The sequence below is a fragment of the Coccinella septempunctata genome, chromosome 2 (genome assembly GCF_907165205.1).
Source record: "Coccinella septempunctata chromosome 2, icCocSept1.1, whole genome shotgun sequence".
NCBI lineage: Eukaryota > Metazoa > Arthropoda > Insecta > Coleoptera > Coccinellidae > Coccinella > Coccinella septempunctata.
In genome coordinates, this window is record NC_058190.1 from 34,635,056 (window position 1) to 34,657,432 (window position 22,377).

General features: G+C 35.1%; 3 protein-coding genes across 5 annotated transcripts; 2 read left to right on the forward strand and 1 right to left on the reverse strand.

Annotated features, from left to right (window-relative positions):
• Positions 1-2,094: 2,094 nt before the first annotated feature.
• Positions 2,095-4,419, reverse strand: LOC123308149 (trimeric intracellular cation channel type 1B.1). The gene is made up of 5 exons (XM_044890698.1): positions 4,159-4,419; positions 3,572-3,728; positions 2,875-3,147; positions 2,425-2,710; positions 2,095-2,259 (listed from the first exon to the last, which is right to left on the reverse strand). The coding sequence occupies exons 1-4, from the start codon at positions 4,277-4,279 to the stop codon at positions 2,431-2,433; spliced, it is 831 nt and encodes a 276-aa protein (XP_044746633.1). The 5' UTR covers positions 4,280-4,419; the 3' UTR covers positions 2,095-2,259; positions 2,425-2,430.
• Positions 4,420-5,617: 1,198 nt separating this feature from the next.
• Positions 5,618-21,747, forward strand: LOC123307961 (putative glycerol kinase 5). 3 transcript variants are annotated; one of them, XM_044890471.1, is made up of 12 exons: positions 5,618-5,640; positions 10,599-10,679; positions 13,771-13,893; positions 13,947-14,040; positions 15,010-15,179; positions 15,774-15,863; positions 16,569-16,877; positions 17,672-17,903; positions 19,355-19,449; positions 19,817-19,980; positions 20,037-20,170; positions 20,618-21,747. In XM_044890471.1, exons 3-12 carry the CDS (start codon positions 13,780-13,782, stop codon positions 20,758-20,760), a joined length of 1,545 nt encoding a protein of 514 aa, XP_044746406.1. In that variant the 5' UTR covers positions 5,618-5,640; positions 10,599-10,679; positions 13,771-13,779; the 3' UTR covers positions 20,761-21,747. The 3 variants fall into 3 exon arrangements, with proteins under 3 accessions (XP_044746406.1, XP_044746405.1, XP_044746404.1); XM_044890470.1 differs by lacking the exon at positions 5,618-5,640 and having other exon boundaries at positions 10,605-10,733; XM_044890469.1 differs by lacking the exons at positions 5,618-5,640; positions 10,599-10,679 and adding an exon at positions 10,714-10,733 and having other exon boundaries at positions 13,725-13,893.
• On the forward strand, positions 8,711-9,519 carry LOC123307139 (THAP domain-containing protein 2-like). The gene is made up of 2 exons (XM_044889357.1): positions 8,711-9,062; positions 9,297-9,519. The coding sequence occupies exons 1-2, from the start codon at positions 8,992-8,994 to the stop codon at positions 9,517-9,519; spliced, it is 294 nt and encodes a 97-aa protein (XP_044745292.1). The 5' UTR covers positions 8,711-8,991.
• Positions 21,748-22,377: the final 630 nt, after the last annotated feature.

Consider the following 22,377-nt stretch of genomic DNA (forward strand, 5'->3'; position numbering starts at 1 on the left):
AATAGCTTCGAAAAAACGCCTGTAGTCATGGTTATCGGCGTAAGCTTGTATTTCCCTAGCTTTTTCTTTCCACCAGCTGTCCTTGATTTTTCTTATTTCTTGACGGACCTCGCGTTTTATGTTTATGAACACTTATCGCTAGCAGCTCAGAGGATCTACAGATAATTTTGGACACCTATAAATATATATACGAAGCTTTAGGACTTAGACTCATTATTGACAAAACCAAATTCCTGGTGAGCCGCCAGAAAGCCTTCAAACAGATATCAGCCTGGAGAATGAGAGCTCTAAAACAGGTCGAGCAGTTCAAATAGTTGGGAAGCTTCATACATACTAGGGCTAACCTAGACACGGAAATACACAACCGAATAATTCGGCATCACGGGCATTCTGGAAGCTAAAGGTCAGATGAGTGTTTCAAAATCACAAAGCAGTGGTCCTCTCAACGCTTCTTTACGGAAGCGAAAGCTGGACGCCCTGCAGGCGACATATTAAACAACTTGAACAAACGCAACGTCATCTGAGACAGATAATGCACATCAGATGGTTCCACAAAGTTTCGAATGCAGAAGTCTTGCAACGCGCAAGTTGTATAACAATTGAGACTCAAGTAACGAGGTCCCGACTCAGATGGAGTGGCCACATTCTGAGGATGCAAGACTCCCCAAAATAGCTCTGTATGGCAAATTCACAGAGGGACCCCGGAAACCAGTATAAGCCGTTTAAGGATACACTACATCAATCCCTAAAATCAGTTAAAGCCAATCATAACTGGGAACAACTAGGGTTAGACAGATCACAGTGGAGGTTTTTGATCCACAGCTATATAATGGAGACTCGAGAAGGATACAGCGGCGGCCAGATCTGGTTGGTGACTATCCAAGCCCGGAGTTGGGAAGGATCTGTAGGTCACGGTTGGGTCTCCTCAGTCACAGGAGGGCACACAGTTGCAATTACACCTAAGAAATTATAAGTCTGTTCGCACCGTTTTTTTTTTGTCTTTTTGTAGATTTATTCTCGGTAAGGGGATACAGCAATGAATGATGATGAAGTATTTACTTCGAAAAGAGAGTCCCTTGGTCCGGAAAAGTCATCTGGGATATTACCCTTCGAGTCGGTTCGGGAAATTAATCTTCTCTCTACCTCTTACAGTGTTCAGTCAGTAAAATACAGTGTGTTTCATCATAAACTGGTCGGTAGATGACACCAGGAGAATCATTTTTGGTGTTCAATGTTATTTTCGAGAAATATTCTAATGAGCGTGGACAGTTATGTACGAACGTTGCGGCGTTAAAAAAAACGATAATAAAGGTGTTTATGAATTCATGTGTTCGCAATAATAAACGTTCCTTAAGTAGTCTAGAAGCGAAATCGAATAGACCCTAATCGTTTGACGGAAAAAGTGCGGGAAGATCGGTAGGGTAGTGAATGTAAGAATCCGCCGATTTGTGCGTGGAAATTATGGTATTTGTAAATTTCCCTTGCCTCAAGTATCATCAAATTCGATCGCGGGGAAGGATAGAAAGTTTCATTTTCTTTTCTCTAATTTGGGTTAGGAGGAGGAAAGTGCGAGGTCTGAAATTTCCTCCAAATTCATTGATGATTTTTTTGTTGTTGTTGGTTACAAGAGTTTTATTCGAATTTTCTTTCCTCAGGAAATACAAGAAGGCCTAACTCACATTTTCCGCTTTTAGTAATGAAACAAATTTTTAATCTTGAAAATATCATCCCTTGTCCAGATGCTCTGCCATCTGAGGACGTGTGAAATTTCCATCCGCAACTTCGAAGAACAGCCTCTCCCAGAATTCAATGTTAGTAGTGTCACCTTGCAGACTTCCAAGGCTATTAACATGTTGGCAACTGAAATATCTTTTGAAGTTCAAGTCTTTCAGAGTTCAATTTTTGAAGCCAATATGAGGTGTAAGGAACATTTGTTTTCTATTCCTCCCGTCCGGACAAGTACTTTATACATAATTTAAAAATTTGTTATTTGTTTCATTAGTATTTATCACAGATTGGTCTCTTCTTGATTCACCATGAGCTTTTACGACAATAATAAAGTGGATCAATAAGTAATTAAATTGACGCAAGGACTTAAATATCAACATTTATTTTACAAATAAATATTTTGGTACAATAATATGTACTGATTGACGAACACAGTCACATTTAAAAATGCAACATAAGTCTTTGGTCACATCGATTCATTAGAAAAATTCGACTTTCCGCACTTAGTCGAATTTTTCCACTTTGATGGTTCTGAAAAAAAAAAGACTTTTTAGCAAAATTATGTATGAAGCTATTGGATTTCATCATCTCGAAGCACAAATAAAATAAAATATTTTTCTCTCAGGAACAGAATATCTAAACTACATAAATTATTTGCAATACTCTATTAGTTCCGAAATTTACTCAATAACTTACCAGTCATCAATTCAATTTCTTTGCATCTTTTGTTTCCCCTTCTTTCAATTGATTTCTGCCCAAAATCTTGGCCAAACTGTCCCATATTCCTCCAAAGAATAAGGCGCACGTCAAATTTTCGAAAGGTATGAAGGGATCATGGATGCCAAGAAGTATAGATGATAATTTGAAATATACGAAAAATATAACGATACCAAAGTAAACTAAAGCGTGTGGCGCAGATATCAATTCCGTTTTCTTGTCTAATATGAAGATGATGGAGGCGACAAGAGATGCTTTGGTGTAGCTGAAAAACAAAAAAACAAGATATGTGTTCAGAAATTCAGTTTTTCATTTTCATGTGATTCATTTGTAGAGTGCAATATTTGTAGAATCAGAAAAAAAATACAAATCTGCGTCGTTTTCAAATGATTCTTTCGGAATACAAAAATGAACATAAAGAACACTTACAAACTTGGTTGCATAAATTCCATTGCAGTTGGAGTCCAAACCCCTCTAATCAGCCTTTCAATAAGCCTGGTGAAACCAGCCCCGTTGCCTTTCAATGTTCCTACAATAATCATAATCAGGTATGCATTTGGATATAGTTTGGCCGCATGGGTGACACCATCATGGACTTTTTTGCACCTATATATCTCTTTCATGGCCGAAAAAACTATTTTGACAGGTAAAAACTTAGCCAGTTTGTAACCAATATCCATAGGAGTGTAGAAAATTACATACCTAGAAAAGGAAATTATGGCATTCATATTATAATAGTTAAAAGTATCCAACCAAAGTGAAGGGAGTTTGCAAAACAAAGGAAAAATTAGGTTTGAATAACTCTCACCACTCAATTTTAGTTTTTGTTTTAGTATACTTACTGTTCTTATTTTCAGTTATTATTTTCGCAATCCCAAAAAAGGGTGAAGTGAGGAACAAAGCAGTTTCAAATTTGAGGAAAAAAAATGTAAGCACAGGAATCATAAAATTTGATTCAGCCTGAGTAAAAAATAAGAAATGCTTTCAATTAATTAATAATATATTAGAGTTGCAATGCACTAGTGCTATACAAACTGCACTTGTCAGTTCATGGATTAATTTCTTATATGTCCTGCACACCAGGCGGTTACAGCTAGTAATTCAAAAAGCTGCAGATATTACTTACCAAGTCAATGTTGCTACGACAAGTTGGGGTGTATTCTTTAATGGAGCAAGAATAGGTTCTGCTAGAAGTCCATTTGCTAGCATTCCTCCAGCATAAACTACCAGCATGTAAGAAAGCCAGCATGATAAAGGATGTTTCCTGGAGAAAGCCTGGGCTCCTGAAAGTAGAATACAAAACATGTGAAGAGGATTGAAAAACCTGAACAATTTTTTCTCTTTAATTGAGAAGTACTACAAACTCTTGCCATGTTACTTTTAATTTCGATATAGTTTATATGAAATCAAGTAAGAAACCAAATTCATGGTTGTGAACTATTCATGGGATCTTTTCTTATATGTATTATTAAAAGCAGAAATAATTTTTTTCTGAAACCTGAGAGAATTTTGTCTACAAATAATGATAAAAAAATCAAGTTTCCTTTGCATTCACTGCTCTAATTAAATCAAACATTTCCATTGTTTTGTTTGTTGTTATCCTAATGAGTTTTTGAGGTTATGTTTGCAAAATAAATGAACTAAGAACAAAGAGCTAAAAATGAAAAGTCAAGAATTCGAGAACTACAACAGAAATCTGACAACGTTGCATACCTGGTCCAAGGTCTTCTCTTACGGAAAGAGCTGATAAAGCACAATGTGCTATGTCGAAATAGGGAAACATTTTCAATTTCACCACCTGATTGGCGATGTCCAAAAAAGCTTCGGGGTCCATTATTGCTGTTGTTTTTGTTCACTGTTAAAATACAAACCAAATAATTCCTTCTTTTTAACTATGACACTCCCGCATGGTGCAACTTCAGGTTCGGACTAGATAGAGCTGGGCTCTCCTGTTTGGGCCGTGTGCCAATTTTGCGCCAAAACTCCGTGGGGAAATGTGGGCTATTAATAATGTTCCTTTTGTCTATTATCTGGTCTTTCTAGCTTCCAGGGATGCTGGTTTTTATAAATATCTCTGAAGTTGAGTTGCGTGGAATGGTGCGAGAATATCTGATAAAGTGACTTCACTGTAATATCAATATCTGATAAGGTCGTCAAGTGGTCTCTCCTGATATCTAGAATAATATTTTCACTGAATCAATCAGATTCCCTCGTTATTTTTGTTAAATAAATACCTATAACTCGGCTGAGACTCTGGGACTTGAATGTCAAAATGCTATTTACTATTGGAATTGTCATTTCAAAGGTGTGAAATTTTCAATTTATTGCATGGTAAACAGAGATATATAATATATCTCTGATGGTAGAGCGCTTTCGGAAGCGATCCCACCATTTCTGAAATATTTTATATATAAAACAAAACGGAAAGTTACAAACCTGATTTTCACATAGCATTACGACACTATTATTACATAGTTACATAGGCGGCGCCGAAGAAGGTACATATGTACCTGTGTAAAGATGCAGTGGGTAAAGTGGGTTGAGTTTGCAAGTGTTAAAAACATATTATACTTGTTTTTTGCTATTGAAATGACTCTGACATGGATGACCATTATATCAATTATTTTTTGGATTTGGTCGATAGACAATACTTAATATAATTAATGAAAAACCTAATTGAAGAAATGAGAAACCAGTTGACCGCATAACTGGTACGTTTTGAAATTATTTAACTTGCTCATTTTAACCAAATCACTTATATTAGCTATTAGCTTGACCATGACCAGAACAATTGCTTATAAGGATAATTAATTGTCCTTAACAATGACTCTATCTGCATATCTACATAACTAAATCTTTCAACTTTTTTTATTTAAAATTAAGGAGTGAAATACTTTTTTCCTGAACATAGCAGCCTTTGACCAATAATGATTATGATATACCATGGTACTTTTTAAATTGCTCGTAGAACGAAATCTTTCAAAGTTTTTTATTTTTAGGTTCAACTTAAAAAAAACTGAAATACTGTTTTTCATATGCATAACAGCTTTTGATAAATAATGATACACACCACTTGAAAATTATAAGCTTCGAGATGATAATAGGAATAATTTTCAGATTCAACCTAGAAGGTGAAATATCAAGAAAATTTCATCAGAACGTTAAGATGTTTTGTACCTTTCCAACTACAATACATACAGGGTGTTTCATCATAAACTGGACAAACTCATATGACGTGTAGAGAACATCGGGAGAATCATTTTTTCTTATGAAATATTTCCCGTTTTCGAAGCATAAGGGAGATACACGGTGTTTAATGTCATTTTCGAGCGTTATTATATTGAGTGTGGTCGGTTATGTATAAGACTGGAAGTAATGGTTTCTTGTCATATCGTAGTATTTTTGGATGCTTCATTCAGAAATGGTGTAGAGCACCGAAAAAAAAATTACAAAATGGCGGAAAACCTGCAATGTTCGTGATTTTTTTTTTCGGTTGCCAAATTGATTTTCATTTCCTAAATTAACACAATTTTTAAAGGATATCTGTGAAAAAATTTTTTCAGAAATCGAACACAACTTTTTTTTTACATGTCTACAGCGAAAAAAAAATTTCACTCGAAATTGATGAAATTTTTCACGATTGTACTTACTTTCATACCTAACACGAATATCAAAACAGAATCGAAAAATATCAAACGGTTTCGTTTTTACAGCCATTCAAATGTCCCGTTCGAATATCTGAAATAATAAATGTGTTTCTTGTGTTCTTAGGCCTATAATTTTTGAATTTGTATGTCGAAACATTCCAGATTGCAAAATGAATTTAAAAAAATCAGTGAAACTTCATTGAGAGTCGAACTCCCTACTCTGAGTTAAGTATTAATGAGAAATATGAGTCTGTTCTAAGGTTCTGAGTATACATATTAATTTTCGTTGCCGAGCAACAGTAGCTGATAGAATTTGACAGGGTATTTGAATTTTACTGAATAATTCGAGTATATTGAAACGATTTGTATGCAAACGAAAATGAAATATTCACTTTTAGAAAAAAATGATATGGTTCAGGCTTATTATGAAGCGAATTCCTGAGGGAGAAAAGCAAGGGAAATTTACGCTCGCAGATTTCCAAGCCGAAACGTTCCTAATTTTAAAACTTTCATAGAAACAGTGCGTAAATTACGTGAAGAAGGTATTCTTCACCGCAAGAAGAAGGAAACAATCCGAAATAACGAAGAACGTATCCTGGATTTAGTGAGTGAAAATCCGATGGTATCAACGAGAACTCTAACAAATCATCCAAGTGTGAATAAGAGTAAATCCACTGTATGGAGAGTTTTGAAAAGAAATCGCTACCTCCGTACCATTTCCATTCATGTCAAACCTTAGAAGAAGGTGATTTTGAGAAGAGGAAAGAATTCTGTGTATTTATTTTAAGAAGGACACGTGAGAATAGGAATTTCCTACGTCTCATACTGTTTACGGATGAAGCAACATTCCACAGAGATGGTTTCTTCAACAAAAAAAATTGATGAAACTTTTCACGATTGTACTTACTTTTATACCTAACACGAATATCAAAACAGAATCGAAAAATATCAAACGGTTTCGTTTTTACAGCCATTCAAATGTCCCGTTCGAATATCTGAAATAATAAAAAAACATGACACAGCTTGTGTTCTTAGGCCCATAATTTTTGAATTTGTATGTCGAAACATTCCAGATTGCAAAATGAATTTAAAAAAATCAGTGAAACTTCATTGAGAGTCGAACTCCCTGCTCTGAGTTAAGTACCTATTAAAATAAATGTGGAATCTGAATTGAGACTGTTCAAAGGTTTTTAACTTTCGTTGCCAAGAAATGGCAGCTCATAGAATTTGACAGAGTATTTGAATTTAACTGAATATAATATTGCAACTATCTTGAAACCAATTTATGCAGTTTGAGTAGAAATTGGCGGTTAATACTTCCCAGATATTAATGGCATGGCATTATTGCGGAAATTTCTACGAATAATTCCACAATTTCACAAACGCAACAAAAAAAACCAATAAGTATAAAATTTATTCATAATTCGTTCCCAAAAATATTGCCATTTTTCAGGATACACTTTCTCGCCCTTTTCGCCACACTATCCACCGCTGAATGAACCATTTCCGGGTTTCGGCGAATCTCTTCGGCGGCTGATTCGATTCTTTGAATCAGTTCTTCTCTCGAAGTCACTAGAGCTCGCTTATCATAAACAAGACTCTTCATATGACCCCAGAAATAAAAATCCATAGGTGTAAGATCTGGAGAACGAGGAGGCCTTGCGACAGGTCCCAATCGGCCGATCCATCGGCGAGGGTATTGAGAGTCTAAAAATTCTCGTACACTCCTCACTGTGTGAGCAGGGCAACCATCATGCTGGTACCATATTCCTTGAAAGTGACTCAAAGGAATATCTTCCAATAGATCGGGCAGAGTTTCCCTCAAAAATTGATTATAGCCATTTCCAGTCAATGTTTCAGGGAGAATGTAAGGTCCTATAATGAATCCATCCTTCATTCCCGCCCAAACATTGACAGAAAATCTCTTCTGGCTATTTTTTGCTACTGTTGCATGTGGATTTTCCCTTTGCCATATTAGATTTTTTTTTTTTGTTGAAGAAACCATCTCTGTGGAATGTTGCTTCATCCGTAAACAGTATGAGACGTAGGAAATTCCTATTCTCACGTGTCCTTCTTAAAATAAATACACAGAATTCTTTCCTCTTCTCAAAATCACCTTCTTCTAAGGTTTGACATGAATGGAAATGGTACGGAGGTAGCGATTTCTTTTCAAAACTCTCCATACAGTGGATTTACTCTTATTCACACTTGGATGATTTGTTAGAGTTCTCGTTGATACCATCGGATTTTCACTCACTAAATCCAGGATACGTTCTTCGTTATTTCGGATTGTTTCCTTCTTCTTGCGGTGAAGAATACCTTCTTCACGTAATTTACGCACTGTTTCTATGAAAGTTTTAAAATTAGGAACGTTTCGGCTTGGAAATCTGCGAGCGTAAATTTCCCTTGCTTTTCTCCCTCAGGAATTCGCTTCATAATAAGCCTGAACCATATCATTTTTTTCTAAAAGTGAATATTTCATTTTCGTTTGCATACAAATCGTTTCAATATACTCGAATTATTCAGTAAAATTCAAATACCCTGTCAAATTCTATCAGCTACTGTTGCTCGGCAACGAAAATTAATATGTATACTCAGAACCTTAGAACCTTAGAACATAGAACAACAGGAAGGAGCCTTTCCACGCGAATACAAGGACAGGAAGTGAGACCGAAGTGCACCAAATTATGACTCATTGTTTTGTTTTGATATAGGTGTCAAACGTGAAGCTTTTATCAAATTCATATCAAATTGTTATTTTTAGGATATTTTTCGAGTTAAACTGTGTTGGATTTTGTAGAGTTGAGTGAAATTAAGTTGTGAAGTGAATTCTGAACTATTTTACCTAAAGAAATTATTAAAATAAGATATTTTTGTGGTAAGGAACTTTTTCCAGAAAATGGTCAGTTGTGTAGCTTGTGGCTATTCAAAAACACCAAAGAAAAACAATTCCGGTGTAACATTTCACAGGTAGGTTTTATTCATACTGTATTAACGTCTTTTTTTGAATATTAAAATGGTATTCCTGTTTATGTATTTTGACGTTATCGTGAACAAACCATGGGCGTAGTTGACATTAGATAATAAGGATTTCAATTGAACAAACTGGGTTTGGTAGATTCAATTTTCAAGAATATTTTGAAAGCAGGAATGACAAACTGTTATGATTTCTGAAATTAATTAGTCTCAATATTATTGTTTCAGATTTCCTAAGGATGAAAGACGTAGATTTAGATGGGTGAGTTTTGTTAATAAGCCTGGGTTTACTCCTAACAACAGGAGCTTATTGTGCTCCAAGCACTTCAAGGAAGAATGTTTCAACAGATCTTCACAATCTGTTATTAGATTATTTCCCAATGCATTTCCAACTATAGAAGATAGAATAAGGAATTTGTATAATAGATTGATTCTCTTTAAAAACCAATAAACATTAAAAGTGACGTTCTATGTATTCTTTTTAAATAGATAAATATACAAAATTTATTTATTTCTCAGTATTCACAAGTACAAAGAGAAAAACAAATACATTTTTCCTACTCACATCTTTCGAGATTTTAATTCCTATGTTTCACAAGAGTATTCCCAAAATATTTTTTTTCTTTCCACTCAATAATAGAAAGCTTTCGAAAAATAAAAAATGCGATCTGAAATTAGCCAAAATTACGTTGGACAGTAATTGAGATTATTTATGCCCTACGCCACTGCTAAACCGGAAATATGGATTCCGCCATATGTGCACCAAATTCGGTCACACCAAAATGAACAATATGCTCCTTCCTGTTGTTCTATGTTCTAAGCTTAGAACAGACTCATATTTCTCATTAATACTTAACTCAGAGTAGGGAGTTCGACTCTCAATGAAGTTTCACTGATTTTTTTAAATTCATTTTGCAATCTGGAATGTTTCGACATACAAATTCAAAAATTATAGGCCTAAGAACACAAGAAACACATTTATTATTTCAGATATTCGAACGGGACATTTGAATGGCTGTAAAAACGAAACCGTTTGATATTTTTCGATTCTGTTTTGATATTCGTGTTAGGTATGAAAGTAAGTACAATCGTGAAAAATTTCATCAATTTCGAGTGAAATTTTTTTTTCGCTGTAGACATGTAAAAAAAAAGTTGTGTTCGATTTCTGAAAAAATTTTTTCACAGATATCCTTTAAAAATTGTGTTAATTTAGGAAATGAAAATCAATTTGGCAACCGAAAAAAAAAATCACGAACATTGCAGGTTTTCCGCCATTTTGTAATTTTTTTCGGTGCTCTACACCATTTCTGAATGAAGCATCCAAAAATACTACGATATGACAAGAAACCATTACTTCCAGTCTTATACATAACCGACCACACTCAATATAATAACGCTCGAAAATGACATTAAACACCGTGTATCTCCCTTATGCTTCGAAAACGGGAAATATTTCATAAGAAAAAAATGATTCTCCCGATGTTCTCTACACGTCATATGAGTTTGTCCAGTTTATGATGAAACACCCTGTATATTATACCTAATTCGTTATCAAATCTTCCATGGCACGGTTGCCACGTTTACAATACATCAGCTGTTCAACTCGAGCAGGTTTGTAGATAAGTGGGAAGTTATAATTTTCAATAGTTCATCATGCATGATGAAGTAAGTAGAAATTCTTTCAAGATTTAAAACTTATTTCTTCGTCGCATTCTGCAATTATTTTTCATGATATTTGCAGACTCCATAATAATAGATATACTGGTAAGAAATTAAACGTAAATCCAATTATTTCAGAAAACTTTCTTACTATTTGCACAAAATACTTCAGATGGTGACCAAGTTCGATCATCTCCTTCTCGTCTCATAAAAACATTGGATAGTTGAAATATGAATTCAATATAATATGTATGGCGGATGCGCTACATTGGGTGTATTCCGTAGTGTAGATACAATTCAGACTATTATCTGCCTCATATGCTTTTTGTTAGACACCTTCAAAGGGCAGTTTCAACTATGAATTCACATATCCACTTTTTGAAATATGCAATATACCAAAAGGTGAAAACACTCAGTAAATATTGCTACTTGTATGAACAGAACGCGATATAGTCAAGCATTACTATGCCTGTATACTTTCAGGAAGCAATAATAGCAATTGGGCTTTGACTGAGAGATCATATGACTTCTAAAAAGCTTATTCTTCACAAAGGCAAGAAGGGTACATAGACATTTAATTTTGAATCCCTGAACTACAGGTGCAGTTCAAATACCATAAAAAAAAAAAAAAAATTAGTAATTATATATCTCAATACGTTATTTTAGATATAAAAACAAAAATTCCTAGCAGATTCTTACGAGAATCCGAAACGTTAACTCAATTGCATATATCGACTGAAATTTAATATGGGAGGATTCTGCATCTTCTTTTAAGGGTTTTCACTCCCAATCTCTGGAACAAAATCAATTAAAAAATTGAAAAAATCGATTTGCTCCTGCGTAAAATCTTGCACTAATTTGTCGGGCAACAATTTTTTTTTTAGTTGATTTGCTCCTGACAAATAAGTGCAAGAATTTACGCAGGAGCATATGATTGCATAATTTCATCAGATTTGAAAGATGCTAAAGATGTCTACCGGCTACTCACAGGCCAGCATCTTGACCAATCTAGGAAGAAAGGGATCGTGCAGACATGGCACGCCTTGCTTTTCCTGTACACCGGACTAGCCGTCAAAATTTATGATTCGAATTATTTACTTCTCTTAATTTCTTTTTATTTTCTACATGTCAAAATATGGTTATCATTTTATCCTGCACTATTTTTCGTTTGTATCTTTTTCTTGTCCCGCTAAAATTCATTGCAATTCAGCTTATTTCCATTGTATATATGTATACATATGCAAATTGAAAAAAGTGTGTGCTACATTTCTGGACTTGCCCCATTTTAAGGAACATAATAAAGGGGGTTCAAGAATTTTGGCGATGTGTTTATCCCGGTGTATTATATTGGAAATTATAATGATTTATGCCAAGTTAATTGGTTAGTTTTTGAGCTGTACCTTTTTATTTCCTTTACGGTCAACAAGTATTAAAAAATTATAGTTTGCATCCCATTATTTTGGTTTTAACCCAGTTTTGATAACACGGGTCAACACCAAATTTGACTTTGACTGCAAAGCATAAAATTTCGATAGTTTAGATCCTAATTAGACGAAAAAAAAATATATGGCATAAAAAAGTTTGCTTCTGTGTTTAGGAGACTGACAGCGGGTTTCATAAAACTCTTACTGCCCGATCAAAGATTTGACAGTCATTGGATTTCAAAAACGAAATCACTAAAACTTTTTCATTCCTACATATATTGAACAAGAATCAATTTAGAATCATTGAATAGATGTATATAGATCATAATTTTATTCGAGAATTGAATTCCGAATTCTTATGACTGAATTATTGATTGAAAACAAATTGACGTTTAACTGTCAATCAAGCGTTGATTCCCCGATGGAGCTTTATGAAACCGGGGGTCATTCAACGATAGCATTTACAATAAAAACAAGCAACATGTGGAGCCCATGGCTTGTCTTGATTCCAAACAGGAAAGTCAAAATATGCTTTATAGGCTTCAGAGAGAACGTGAGATGTATTTAATTCGTATTTCACGTCACGAATAATAATAAATTGACCACATATAAAACAAAATGCATCAGCATCGTATTTACACTTTCTTGACGATATTTGAAGTTTGTCTGGGCTAGTAAACAACGCCTGATCATTGTTTATGACTCGAGTGCACTCTAGCGGCACCTTGTAAACCCCACTCTCATCGGACGGTCTTTTTGAGTTATTAAAAATTATAAAAAAAATGAAGAACGACTATTAATACTATAACTATCACAAAAGCAAACTTTATACCAAAAAAAGTTATTTTCTTTTCGTTTTTGTGCATAATTAACCGGAAAATCCTAGTATAAACACGTTAGGACAAAGAACAAAAATTTTTTTGTAGAGTCGTGTAATTCTTGAAAATTCAGAATTTAAACTGTTCCAATATAGCTCATGCGACAAAGTTGAATTCATTTTTTCCAAAGACTTTCATTATTTCCAAAGATCTATAATATTCCATTATGTCGATAATATTTATTAGATTTATTATTATTAGATATTTACGATTTGGGTCCTTATAACGAGCCGATTTAAAGTTCATTTTTTATTATCATTTTTATGTAATATTTTTATATGACTATAATAAAATCTGCATGAATATCAATCTTAATATAATACACTAAAATATTTTGAAATTTCACCTCCGGAATAAATTGAATTCATTATTTCCTTGGTAAGTATGTGAAAATACGCATTTTAAAACACACTGATCGAATTAATTGTGAAAACAATGAATCTCTTGAGTGAACCAGAATTTTCGGAGAAATAAGTTGTAACAATTAAAAAAACTTCTGTTTTGTAAACTTCGGTTGGTAGTAGGTATGTGAAAATTCTCATGTCCCGCTTAACTTTTTTCATATCTGACGGTTCCAAAGGTTTATCATTAAAAATAATTAATAAGCCGAACGACTCCAAATATCTACATCTACCTTGAAATGACTTTATAATGAATGCGATATCTGATTTAGACAAACCGTAGTATTATTGTAGGATAACTCCTGTACGCTCGTATAGTTATCAGTTACGTTTTCTTCAGCTAGTGAATATGTCAAAAATCAAGGAAAACGAAAAGTTCATTTGTTTGGATATAGGAACTACAACGTTGAGATGTTTAATCATCGATTCTGATAGGAAAATACTTGGTTCATCGTTCAGAAAGGTATTTATTCCTGGAATTGATTTCTTCCGCTAACGATCCGAATTTTCTTCAAGGTACAATTGGTTTATCCTGAAGAGGGACATGTAGAAATTGATCCAAGTTGGTTATGGGAAAATGTGGTTGGAGTTGTGAATAGTTCATTAATTGGTAAGATAATTGTGAATTATAATGCTATACCAAACATGCAACATTATTTTATTCTGGTTGAAAACTTAGAGAGAAAGATATAGTGATGTAATTTATATCCCTGCATTTACCGTAACCGACGTTGAAGCTTTGTGTCAATCTGAACCGATACTGATTCAGGGGAAATTTCAGTATCAGCAGCAAACATAGGATTATTCTTTGTGTATTTGGAGATATGTGAATTTCGTTCCAGGTTACATTTACTACGATAAGACTATTCCACTCGTTTTTGAAGCCAAATATCTAGGCATTACCCTGGATAGGAAGCTTCACTGGAACACTCATGTGGAAAGAGTAATCCACAAGGCCAGGCACTCCCTATGGGCCTGTTAAAGGATTTGTGGAAAAACTTGGGGGATAGCGCCAAAGCAGCTCCGCTGGCTGTACGTCATGGTGATCAAACCATTGATCACCTACGGCTGTATCGCCCAAAACAAACTTTCGAAACTCCAGAGAACGGCATGCCTCATGATTTCGGGGGCATTCCGCTTTACTCCAACTACGTCCATGGAGATGCTATTAGACCTCCCTCCCCTTCACATTTTTGTCCAGGGAGAGGCAAAACTAGCAACCCACAGGCTCCACCACCTTACCGTAAATGAGCCTGACAAACTCATTTTCGTGCCCAATCGTCTTTCAGTCCAACTGGAGGCAGACGAGGTGATGGGCATGAGAACTGATCAGATAATCATAAGAACCAGCACGAATGGAACCTTGGCAGACGATTCGCCAGATATCTGTAATCGATCGATAGAGCGCATGAGCCCAAGAACTGAACACTCAGTCCTTGCCACATTGTGTATCATTAGAATCGATTCTGAATTATGGATCACAATTTAGGATTTCACATTTCCACCATTACTTCTTATTTTCACGAAATCAAATATCTTACTCGATTTTCTCCCTCAAAAATTATGAAAATGTTTTCAGATGCTAATATTACTTCAGCTGATGTGAAATCTTTGGGAATATGCACTCAGAGAGGTACATTTTTAACATGGAGAAAAGATACTGGGAAGCATTTCCATAACTTCATTACCTGGAAAGACGTGAGAAGTAGGGGTCTTATAGAGGATTGGAATGAAAGTGTCATATTGAAGGTAACCACATAGTAAATAAGGATAATTGTTTGATTATTTCAGGTGTATATAGTACTTATATAGTTTTTTTACATTGTTATATCATTCTTGAGGTCAAAAGAAACACTTGAGCTATTCCACTCCTGGAAAAACAAAATTCGCTTCAGATTAAGAAGCTAAACAATAAACGCTACAGATCTCTTAAACAGAGTTGAATTCAGCCTGGCCCTCCTTTTTTCAAGATAATCAAGGGTCATAGACGGAAATGAACAATTTTGGGGGGGGGCACCCCTTAGGGGGGTCTGAGGTGACCGCCCCCGAGGTCAATATGTTGGGTGGAGAAGATGTGCAAAAATTCTAGAAATGGCTAAAAACAAGGAAAAATCTCCAGAATAGCTGTTTTCTACTACTGTGTTTCTATTTCTCTTTTTATCAGGGGAAGAGGCACCAAAGACATCTGGGGGGGCAGACCCCCCTCCCCCCCTATTTACGCTTATGTCAAGGGTTCAAGGGCACGATAAAAAATTATTCGATTCTAACTCTCATCAGGTTCAAATTTCAAATATTTGTTGAAGAATGTTCTGCCTTTTTGAATTGTTAAACTTTATATTTCAGACTATACGCTTAGCTTCCCGTCTGCTCTATCTGGTGACAAGGAACGGAAGATATCAGGCAGGAAGCAAATTGAAAATGGCTTGTAGTCATGTAAGTATTTTGAGATATTAACATAAATATCGAATTACCAAACTTTACCGTTTCCGATTAATGCTTCTTGACATTTAATTTTTAATGAAATATGTACCTATTTCAATTGAGTCACAAAAATAGAACACCCATTATTATTAATGAATTTATTAGAAATAATATTTCAGGAACAGTTTTGGGTTAAAGTGTGTTCGCTCAAAAAACGAGTACCTTCGCGATTATTGTGTTTTCTAGCTACAATTCAATTTGTTCATCATACACCTATATCCAAATTCCTTTACCCTAAAACAAACGTATATACTCCATTCACTTTTTAAAAGCACTCGGAAATAATTTTCACTTAAGATTTTGTAACTAGAACGAAGTGAGGTTTTGGCACCGATGAAATGTCGTTAAAGTCATAACGACGTTGCCACAACTATTATAATAAAAATTGATATTACAAAAATTCCTTATATGATTGAAAAATAGAGAAGGCAGATTATCAGGAAGTACTATTTAGAATTGAGGGCCGCTCATTCAAATAGTAACCCTGATATTCTAAAATCTACGAAATATATTAGACGGTATCGACCATATGTGAGTGAATTCATATTATGTTTCATCTGAATCTAAACGACTTATATTTTAGCTGAATAAAATTATAATACCTTAAACCAAGTTCTTTATTCTATTCATGAAATTACTGTTCGAAATTTTTGACAGGCATCTTCCCGTCTCCTATGGGTACTCGAAAACATTCCAAATATCAAAGAAGAAATAGAAAAAGACAATGTTATGTTTGGCACCTTGGACACTTGGTTGATATACAAATTAACCAAAAATAAAACCTTTGTTACTGATATTAGCAATGCAAGTGCCACTGGTTTCTTCGATCCTTTCACTTTGGGTTGGGGCTCTTGGGCTATCAATATTCTGAAAATACCTAGAAATATATTGCCCCCTATTGTGGATAATGATTACAACTTCGGAACGACAGATGTGTTTGGGAGCCCCATTGAAATTTCAACTGTGGTGAGTAAATATGTATTAAGGTTTGTTGAAATTTTTCCAACTATCAAATATTATGATTCCAAAATCAGATATGTATTTTTTTATTGTATACAAAACATCTTTTTCTTTAAATGAAGAGAAGGATTTGAAGCAAATGGAAATGCTCGATAGCAAGGCAAACCTCTTTTGATTATGTTGTATGCTCAATTGCAAGTATGCGTTCAGCTGAATTTCAACTAGACGACTATGAAAAATATCAAAAAAAAACTCGTTCGCGAGATGAAATTCTCAAAATTTCATTAGGAATGTAAATGGTGTAACAGAATGTCACCGAGTATATTTTTACAAATTATGTGCACGGCACAGACAGATCATAAGTACAAATTCGCACCTCATTTTGTATTCAGCCCAATAAATATTCCAATTTGAATTCTGAATTTATAATTGCAAACAATAACAATTTGTGAAACATCCTACAATACTACCAAAAGAAATTGAATATTCATCAAAATGAATATTCAGACAACAGAGGTCCCCAAAATGTGTCTTTACTTCTATATCCCATACGTTTTGGAAGACCTGGTTTGGCCTTAGCCTATTTTATCCTGAAAACGGGTTTGAACTATGTAAAAAATACAATAAGATAGAACATGCCAACACACAGACAGAACAAATAACAGATACCTGAACCTGAAACTCATTTGGTAGAATCCCTTATCCCTTCCAAATTATTCTTGGAAAGTGTTTCAGATAGCTGAGTAATAAATTCTCATGATATTTTTTTATCGATTTCCCAAAAATCTTCAGTATTTCAGTTGGCCGATCAGAGTGCAGCTATGCTAGGATCATACTGTTTCAACAAGAATGATTTGAAGGTAACAATTGGAACAGGCGCGTTTATAAATGAGAATACCGGAGAAGGTATAAATTGTCATTTAGATGGGATGTATCCTCTAGTTGGATGGAAATTTAAAGGAAAATTGACGTATATCAACGAAGCACCTTGCTCCGATGGGGGCTCTCTAATTGAGTGGTTGAAAGTTGCAGGTAAGTTGAATACAATTGAATATTATAAGATTTCCAGATAGAAGTCACGTAAACACTTGTGGTCCAAAATCTAAAACTTCAAACAAAAAGGCTTAGTCTTCGGTTTTATAAGGTTATCGTCCGCAGCATTTTTTGCGTTGGCTAGAAATGGCAAGGCATTCTGTAAACAGGAGATACCTCCTCACAGAATCTGCACTTGTCAGTTTCTGCTAGATATGTTCTCATAAGGTATTTCCTGGGCAGGCAGTGCTCCTCCCTAAGGAAGCCAATGAGGAGGTGTAGCATGCTTCACACCGTCACAAGTGCCAGTTTCCAACCACATAACAGTTTATCGCAGCTTTTTTTTTTAACCGTCTGCGTGTAGTCTGTGTGAGCGCCACCAATGTATGAAGTCTTCATGTACGCGCCAGAAATACTACTGTCGGAATTCATATTGCGAGTTGCGAACTGAACGAACATATACAGGATGTTTTCTAGTTGAGTGTCAATATTTATGGGGGTGATTTTTGAGCCCATTTCAAGAAAGAAACTTTATATGAACAGATGTCCTAAACGTCTTACCTTTTGAGATACAGGATGGTAAAGTTTTCAAAAATAAATCATTTATTATCAATATCTACAATATCACTTCAAATATTTCAATGAAATTTGTCATATATGTATACTATGAATCAAGAGGCATTTTTTAATGTATCACTTATTTCTTAATTTCCACCAGTGGCGTTCGTACGTAATTTGACCTACATATTTTGGCAGACATGCATGGTACGCCACTGGTTTTTCCAGAAATAAAAATTATTTTTGAAATTCTCAATAATTTTTCACCAAAGTTGATATCTCGACTTTTTTCAATCCGATTCACGGTTTCCGCTGAAAAAAATAAAAACCGTTTCCCTGCATAATCATAGCAATATCCTTAATACATACCAATGACAATATCACCATGCAGAGACATACGTAGATTTCATTTTTTAGATGAAACCCGTGCGTCAGACTAAAAAAATTCAAGAGATCGAATTTGCTCATAGTTGAATACAGTCAGTGGCGTAGCACTGACTGTCTAAATAATACCACCCTGTATCTCAAAAGGTAAGACGTTTAGGACATATGTTCATATGAAGTTTTTTTCTTAAAATCGGACCAAAAATCACCCCCATAAATATTGACATTCAATTAGGAAACACCCTGTATATCAGCTTTCGTTTTGTTCCCCTACCTCTAGAGACAATCTCTCTCTGCCTACCAATCCTACCACTATCCAGGAACCAATAAAGGCTGTTAAAACGTTACTGGCCAAAATGACAGAGTGAATTTACTTCTTGATACTCTTTGGTATTAGCTTAGCTTCCTCCTTTTCTTTGATTCCCAAGTGACCAGAAAGCAAGACAAAAAAGACCTTGCCTTTCTTATCTGTTGAAAATTTCGACCAAAATAATCCATTTCTTTTTCAGGATACATTGAAGGAATATCTGACCTTAAAAAAATAATTGATGAGGCTGTTATTACAGATGATCTATTCTTTGTTCCTGCTTTCAGTGGCCTCGGGGTATGTCTTGGTTAATTGAAATTCAATTTATATACTGTAATAATAATAGGATAGGGTGTATTCCTGCCTTGGAACATAGATACATGGAATGGCTATTGCAGTGCCACGAATACATTTTTTGTAGTAAAATGTACACTCCGGAATAACCGGAGGAATGACCTAGACGAGAATATTTTAGTTGAATAGATCCTGGACAAGAATTAAGATCCACAAATCAACAGAAAAAACCTCAAACGGCTCACTAGTTAGTTCTAGTGAACACTTTGCTTGCCATACCCTATATCTTATATTGTCGAATTGCTGCTTTAATTTTCTAAAAATTTCTTGCCGACCTTTTGGTACCTGACTGAATTAATTCATATTTCAGCCTCCAATCAACGATGCTAAAGCAGCTACAGGTTTTATTGGGATTCAGCCAACAACAACAAGGAATAAAATGGTTGTAGCTATCTTGGAAAGTATAGTATTCAGAGTTGCATTAGCCTTTCAATCACTGAAAACCAGTTCGAATTATGATTTCAAGAAAATATGGTAGTCATTTCCTCCCACGTTACCAAGAGCTGTTCTAATACAAGTTCCAATTTCAGTATAGACGGGGGAGTCTCGAAAAATGATTTTATCTGTCAACAAATAGCCAATGCGACAGGCCTTGAGGTTGAAAAGGCAGAGTTTGAAGAAATCGCAGCGTTGGGCATTCTATTTGCATGTGGCTTATGTCAAGGTGAGAAATGATTAATATATAATAATTTTTTAAGCACCGAGTGGGACATGAAAGGGGGAAAATAGCGGATTTAGATGCATGGGACAATAGTCTATTTGCGCGAAATCAACCATACCAAAGTCGAATAAGCGGGCCGTGCCCAGGTTACAATCGGCTTTAAAACGCCTAAGAAAAAGCTTGGGAAAATTCCCGCTTGACGTTCTGACAGGATAACGTCAGTCTAACAAAGCTAAGCGTGCAGATCACAGACAGAAATGAGTATTGTCGATTATACTCATGAAGCGAAGCGAAGTGTTTATCGCCTACTCAATTATTGGTTTGAAACGTCAATATCCGATAATTGAAGTAATTAATTTTACTTCCCCCACTCTATAATTAATAATTTTTCCTCAAGAACACTGTAAATTAGAAAGACAAAAATCTTTGATTATTCATTTTCCATTTTAGGGCTATGGTCTGACATGACCAAATTGAAAAGATCTAAGATTGTCGAGAAAGTATACAAAGCTGATTTTAATTCCGCCCGATGTGAAGAAAAGATGATTAAATGGAGAAAAGCTGCTGAAAGATTCAGATCTTGGTACAAATGATTGCTGTGGCCTGTGCAACCAATACCACTTGACATTCCAATTACTGCTGTCGCATAAACATAGCCCTAGGAATAAGTTTTTAATTATGCCAGATCAATAATTGTCATCCAGAGTCTATTTCTGCAGGCCTGATGAAGTAAGCAAAATTGTCCAATGTAGGGAAATAGGCAATGAGCCATCTTGAGCAGTATATCAACACAGCACCGAAAATCAAATAATGACAGTCTGTCAACCAAGTGTGAGCTCCGCATCTTCACAAAACCCTGCCAACTAGGCATCAAGTTTAATACCTTTTATTACACTACACTGTATTCAGGGTATGGTGACAGACCCCTAACCATTGAATTCAATGCCTCTAACTAGGCAGCCGATTATTACACTAGCCTGTCTGCCGGGCCGGGCGATATAACTCATGGAGAAAGGGAGATGTCTCTGACATAAGCATTATTTTTCGATATTCCTATCAATCTTGCGCAGTAATTTATATCGAAATATTTAAGATTACTGGTGTTGCCTTCTTCGAAATTGTATCCAACAAAACTTTGCAACCTTCTAGCTTCATTTCTTTCTTCCTGTTATGTTTATGATCTTTTTTGTCTTATTCATAAATTTCAATGCAAAATGCCAAAACCAACAATGTTGATGTTGTGCGTACGTTTCGATGCGGAATTAGACCGATGTTCATCCTATCGGCGAAATTCTGGGGCTGAATGCTACTGCAATGCCCGGTATTGATATAGTTAGGAACCCTGAGCCGCCTTGGACGTTCGAAATCCCTAATTCTTATTGCGTCACACTGATTCAGGATTAAAGAACCTGAATACCGTGTAGTGTAATAGACGCAACCGGGATGGTACAAATGGAAAGGTATAATTATTATCAAGAATCGTAGATGTAATATTTACATATACATTGAGTAGTGGTGATCCTAGTGTGAAATGTATTTTCGTATAAATGTTTTTTTAAAATATATTATACTTTTCAATACTTGAAAATTCCAATGATTTCCAACTGACGCAAGTCCATTCTAGACATAAACGCGCCGTAGCGAGTCGATGGCACTACTTTATTTGACAGTACGGTATTTACCCACCCTAATCCATTATCATATTCTGCTGGGATACTCCGATTCTGTGCTATTTAGCACTGGTACACAAGCCGAAAACAATTCCCTGATAATAATGCGTACAAATGCAATCAGTCGAATAAGCTACACTCCATTCAAGAATTATTGACAACTCAAGCGGCTGTGAAAAATCGAATTCAATATTATCCTCCATATATTGGTAATAACCACAGACTCGTGGCCAATTACATATTTATAAGTCTATACATTAAGAGGAGTTTATACCACACTACCAGAATGAGGGATGTTGCCAAAAAATTAAAACGATCAGTAGAAGTTACGAATATTACAATAGACCATATTAGTTAGGTTAGAATCACTCAATTGGCGGGAGATCCATATTCAAATTTTTTTACATAGGATTCGACTTTAAGATGGAATATCGCTAGCTAGAAGTAAATGTTAATATAAAGACATGCAAAATTGGGTGTCGCAATTATTAGAGGTTGTTTCCAAGTACATTTTACATCACAAAATACTTTTATATGTCC

Bases quoted from the DNA above. Each gene is read 5' to 3' on its own strand.
- LOC123308149 (XM_044890698.1), bottom strand. From the start codon at position 4,279: ATGGACCCCGAAGCTTTTTTGGACATCGCCAATCAGGTGGTGAAATTG. The intron at 3,148-3,571 runs GTAAGTAATATC...TTCCTTTTCTAG, and splicing joins GTCGTAGCAACATTGACTTG to GTATGTAATTTTCTACACTC. The intron at 2,711-2,874 runs GTAAGTGTTCTT...TTTGTTTTTCAG, and splicing joins GAATTTATGCAACCAAGTTT to CTACACCAAAGCATCTCTTG.
- LOC123307139 (XM_044889357.1), top strand. From the start codon at position 8,992: ATGGTCAGTTGTGTAGCTTGTGGCTATTCAAAAACACCAAAGAAAAAC. The intron at 9,063-9,296 runs GTAGGTTTTATT...TTATTGTTTCAG, and splicing joins TCCGGTGTAACATTTCACAG to ATTTCCTAAGGATGAAAGAC.
- LOC123307961 (XM_044890469.1), top strand. The intron at 15,864-16,568 runs GTAAGTATTTTG...AATTTTTGACAG, and splicing joins TGAAAATGGCTTGTAGTCAT to GCATCTTCCCGTCTCCTATG. The intron at 16,878-17,671 runs GTGAGTAAATAT...TCAGTATTTCAG, and splicing joins CCATTGAAATTTCAACTGTG to TTGGCCGATCAGAGTGCAGC.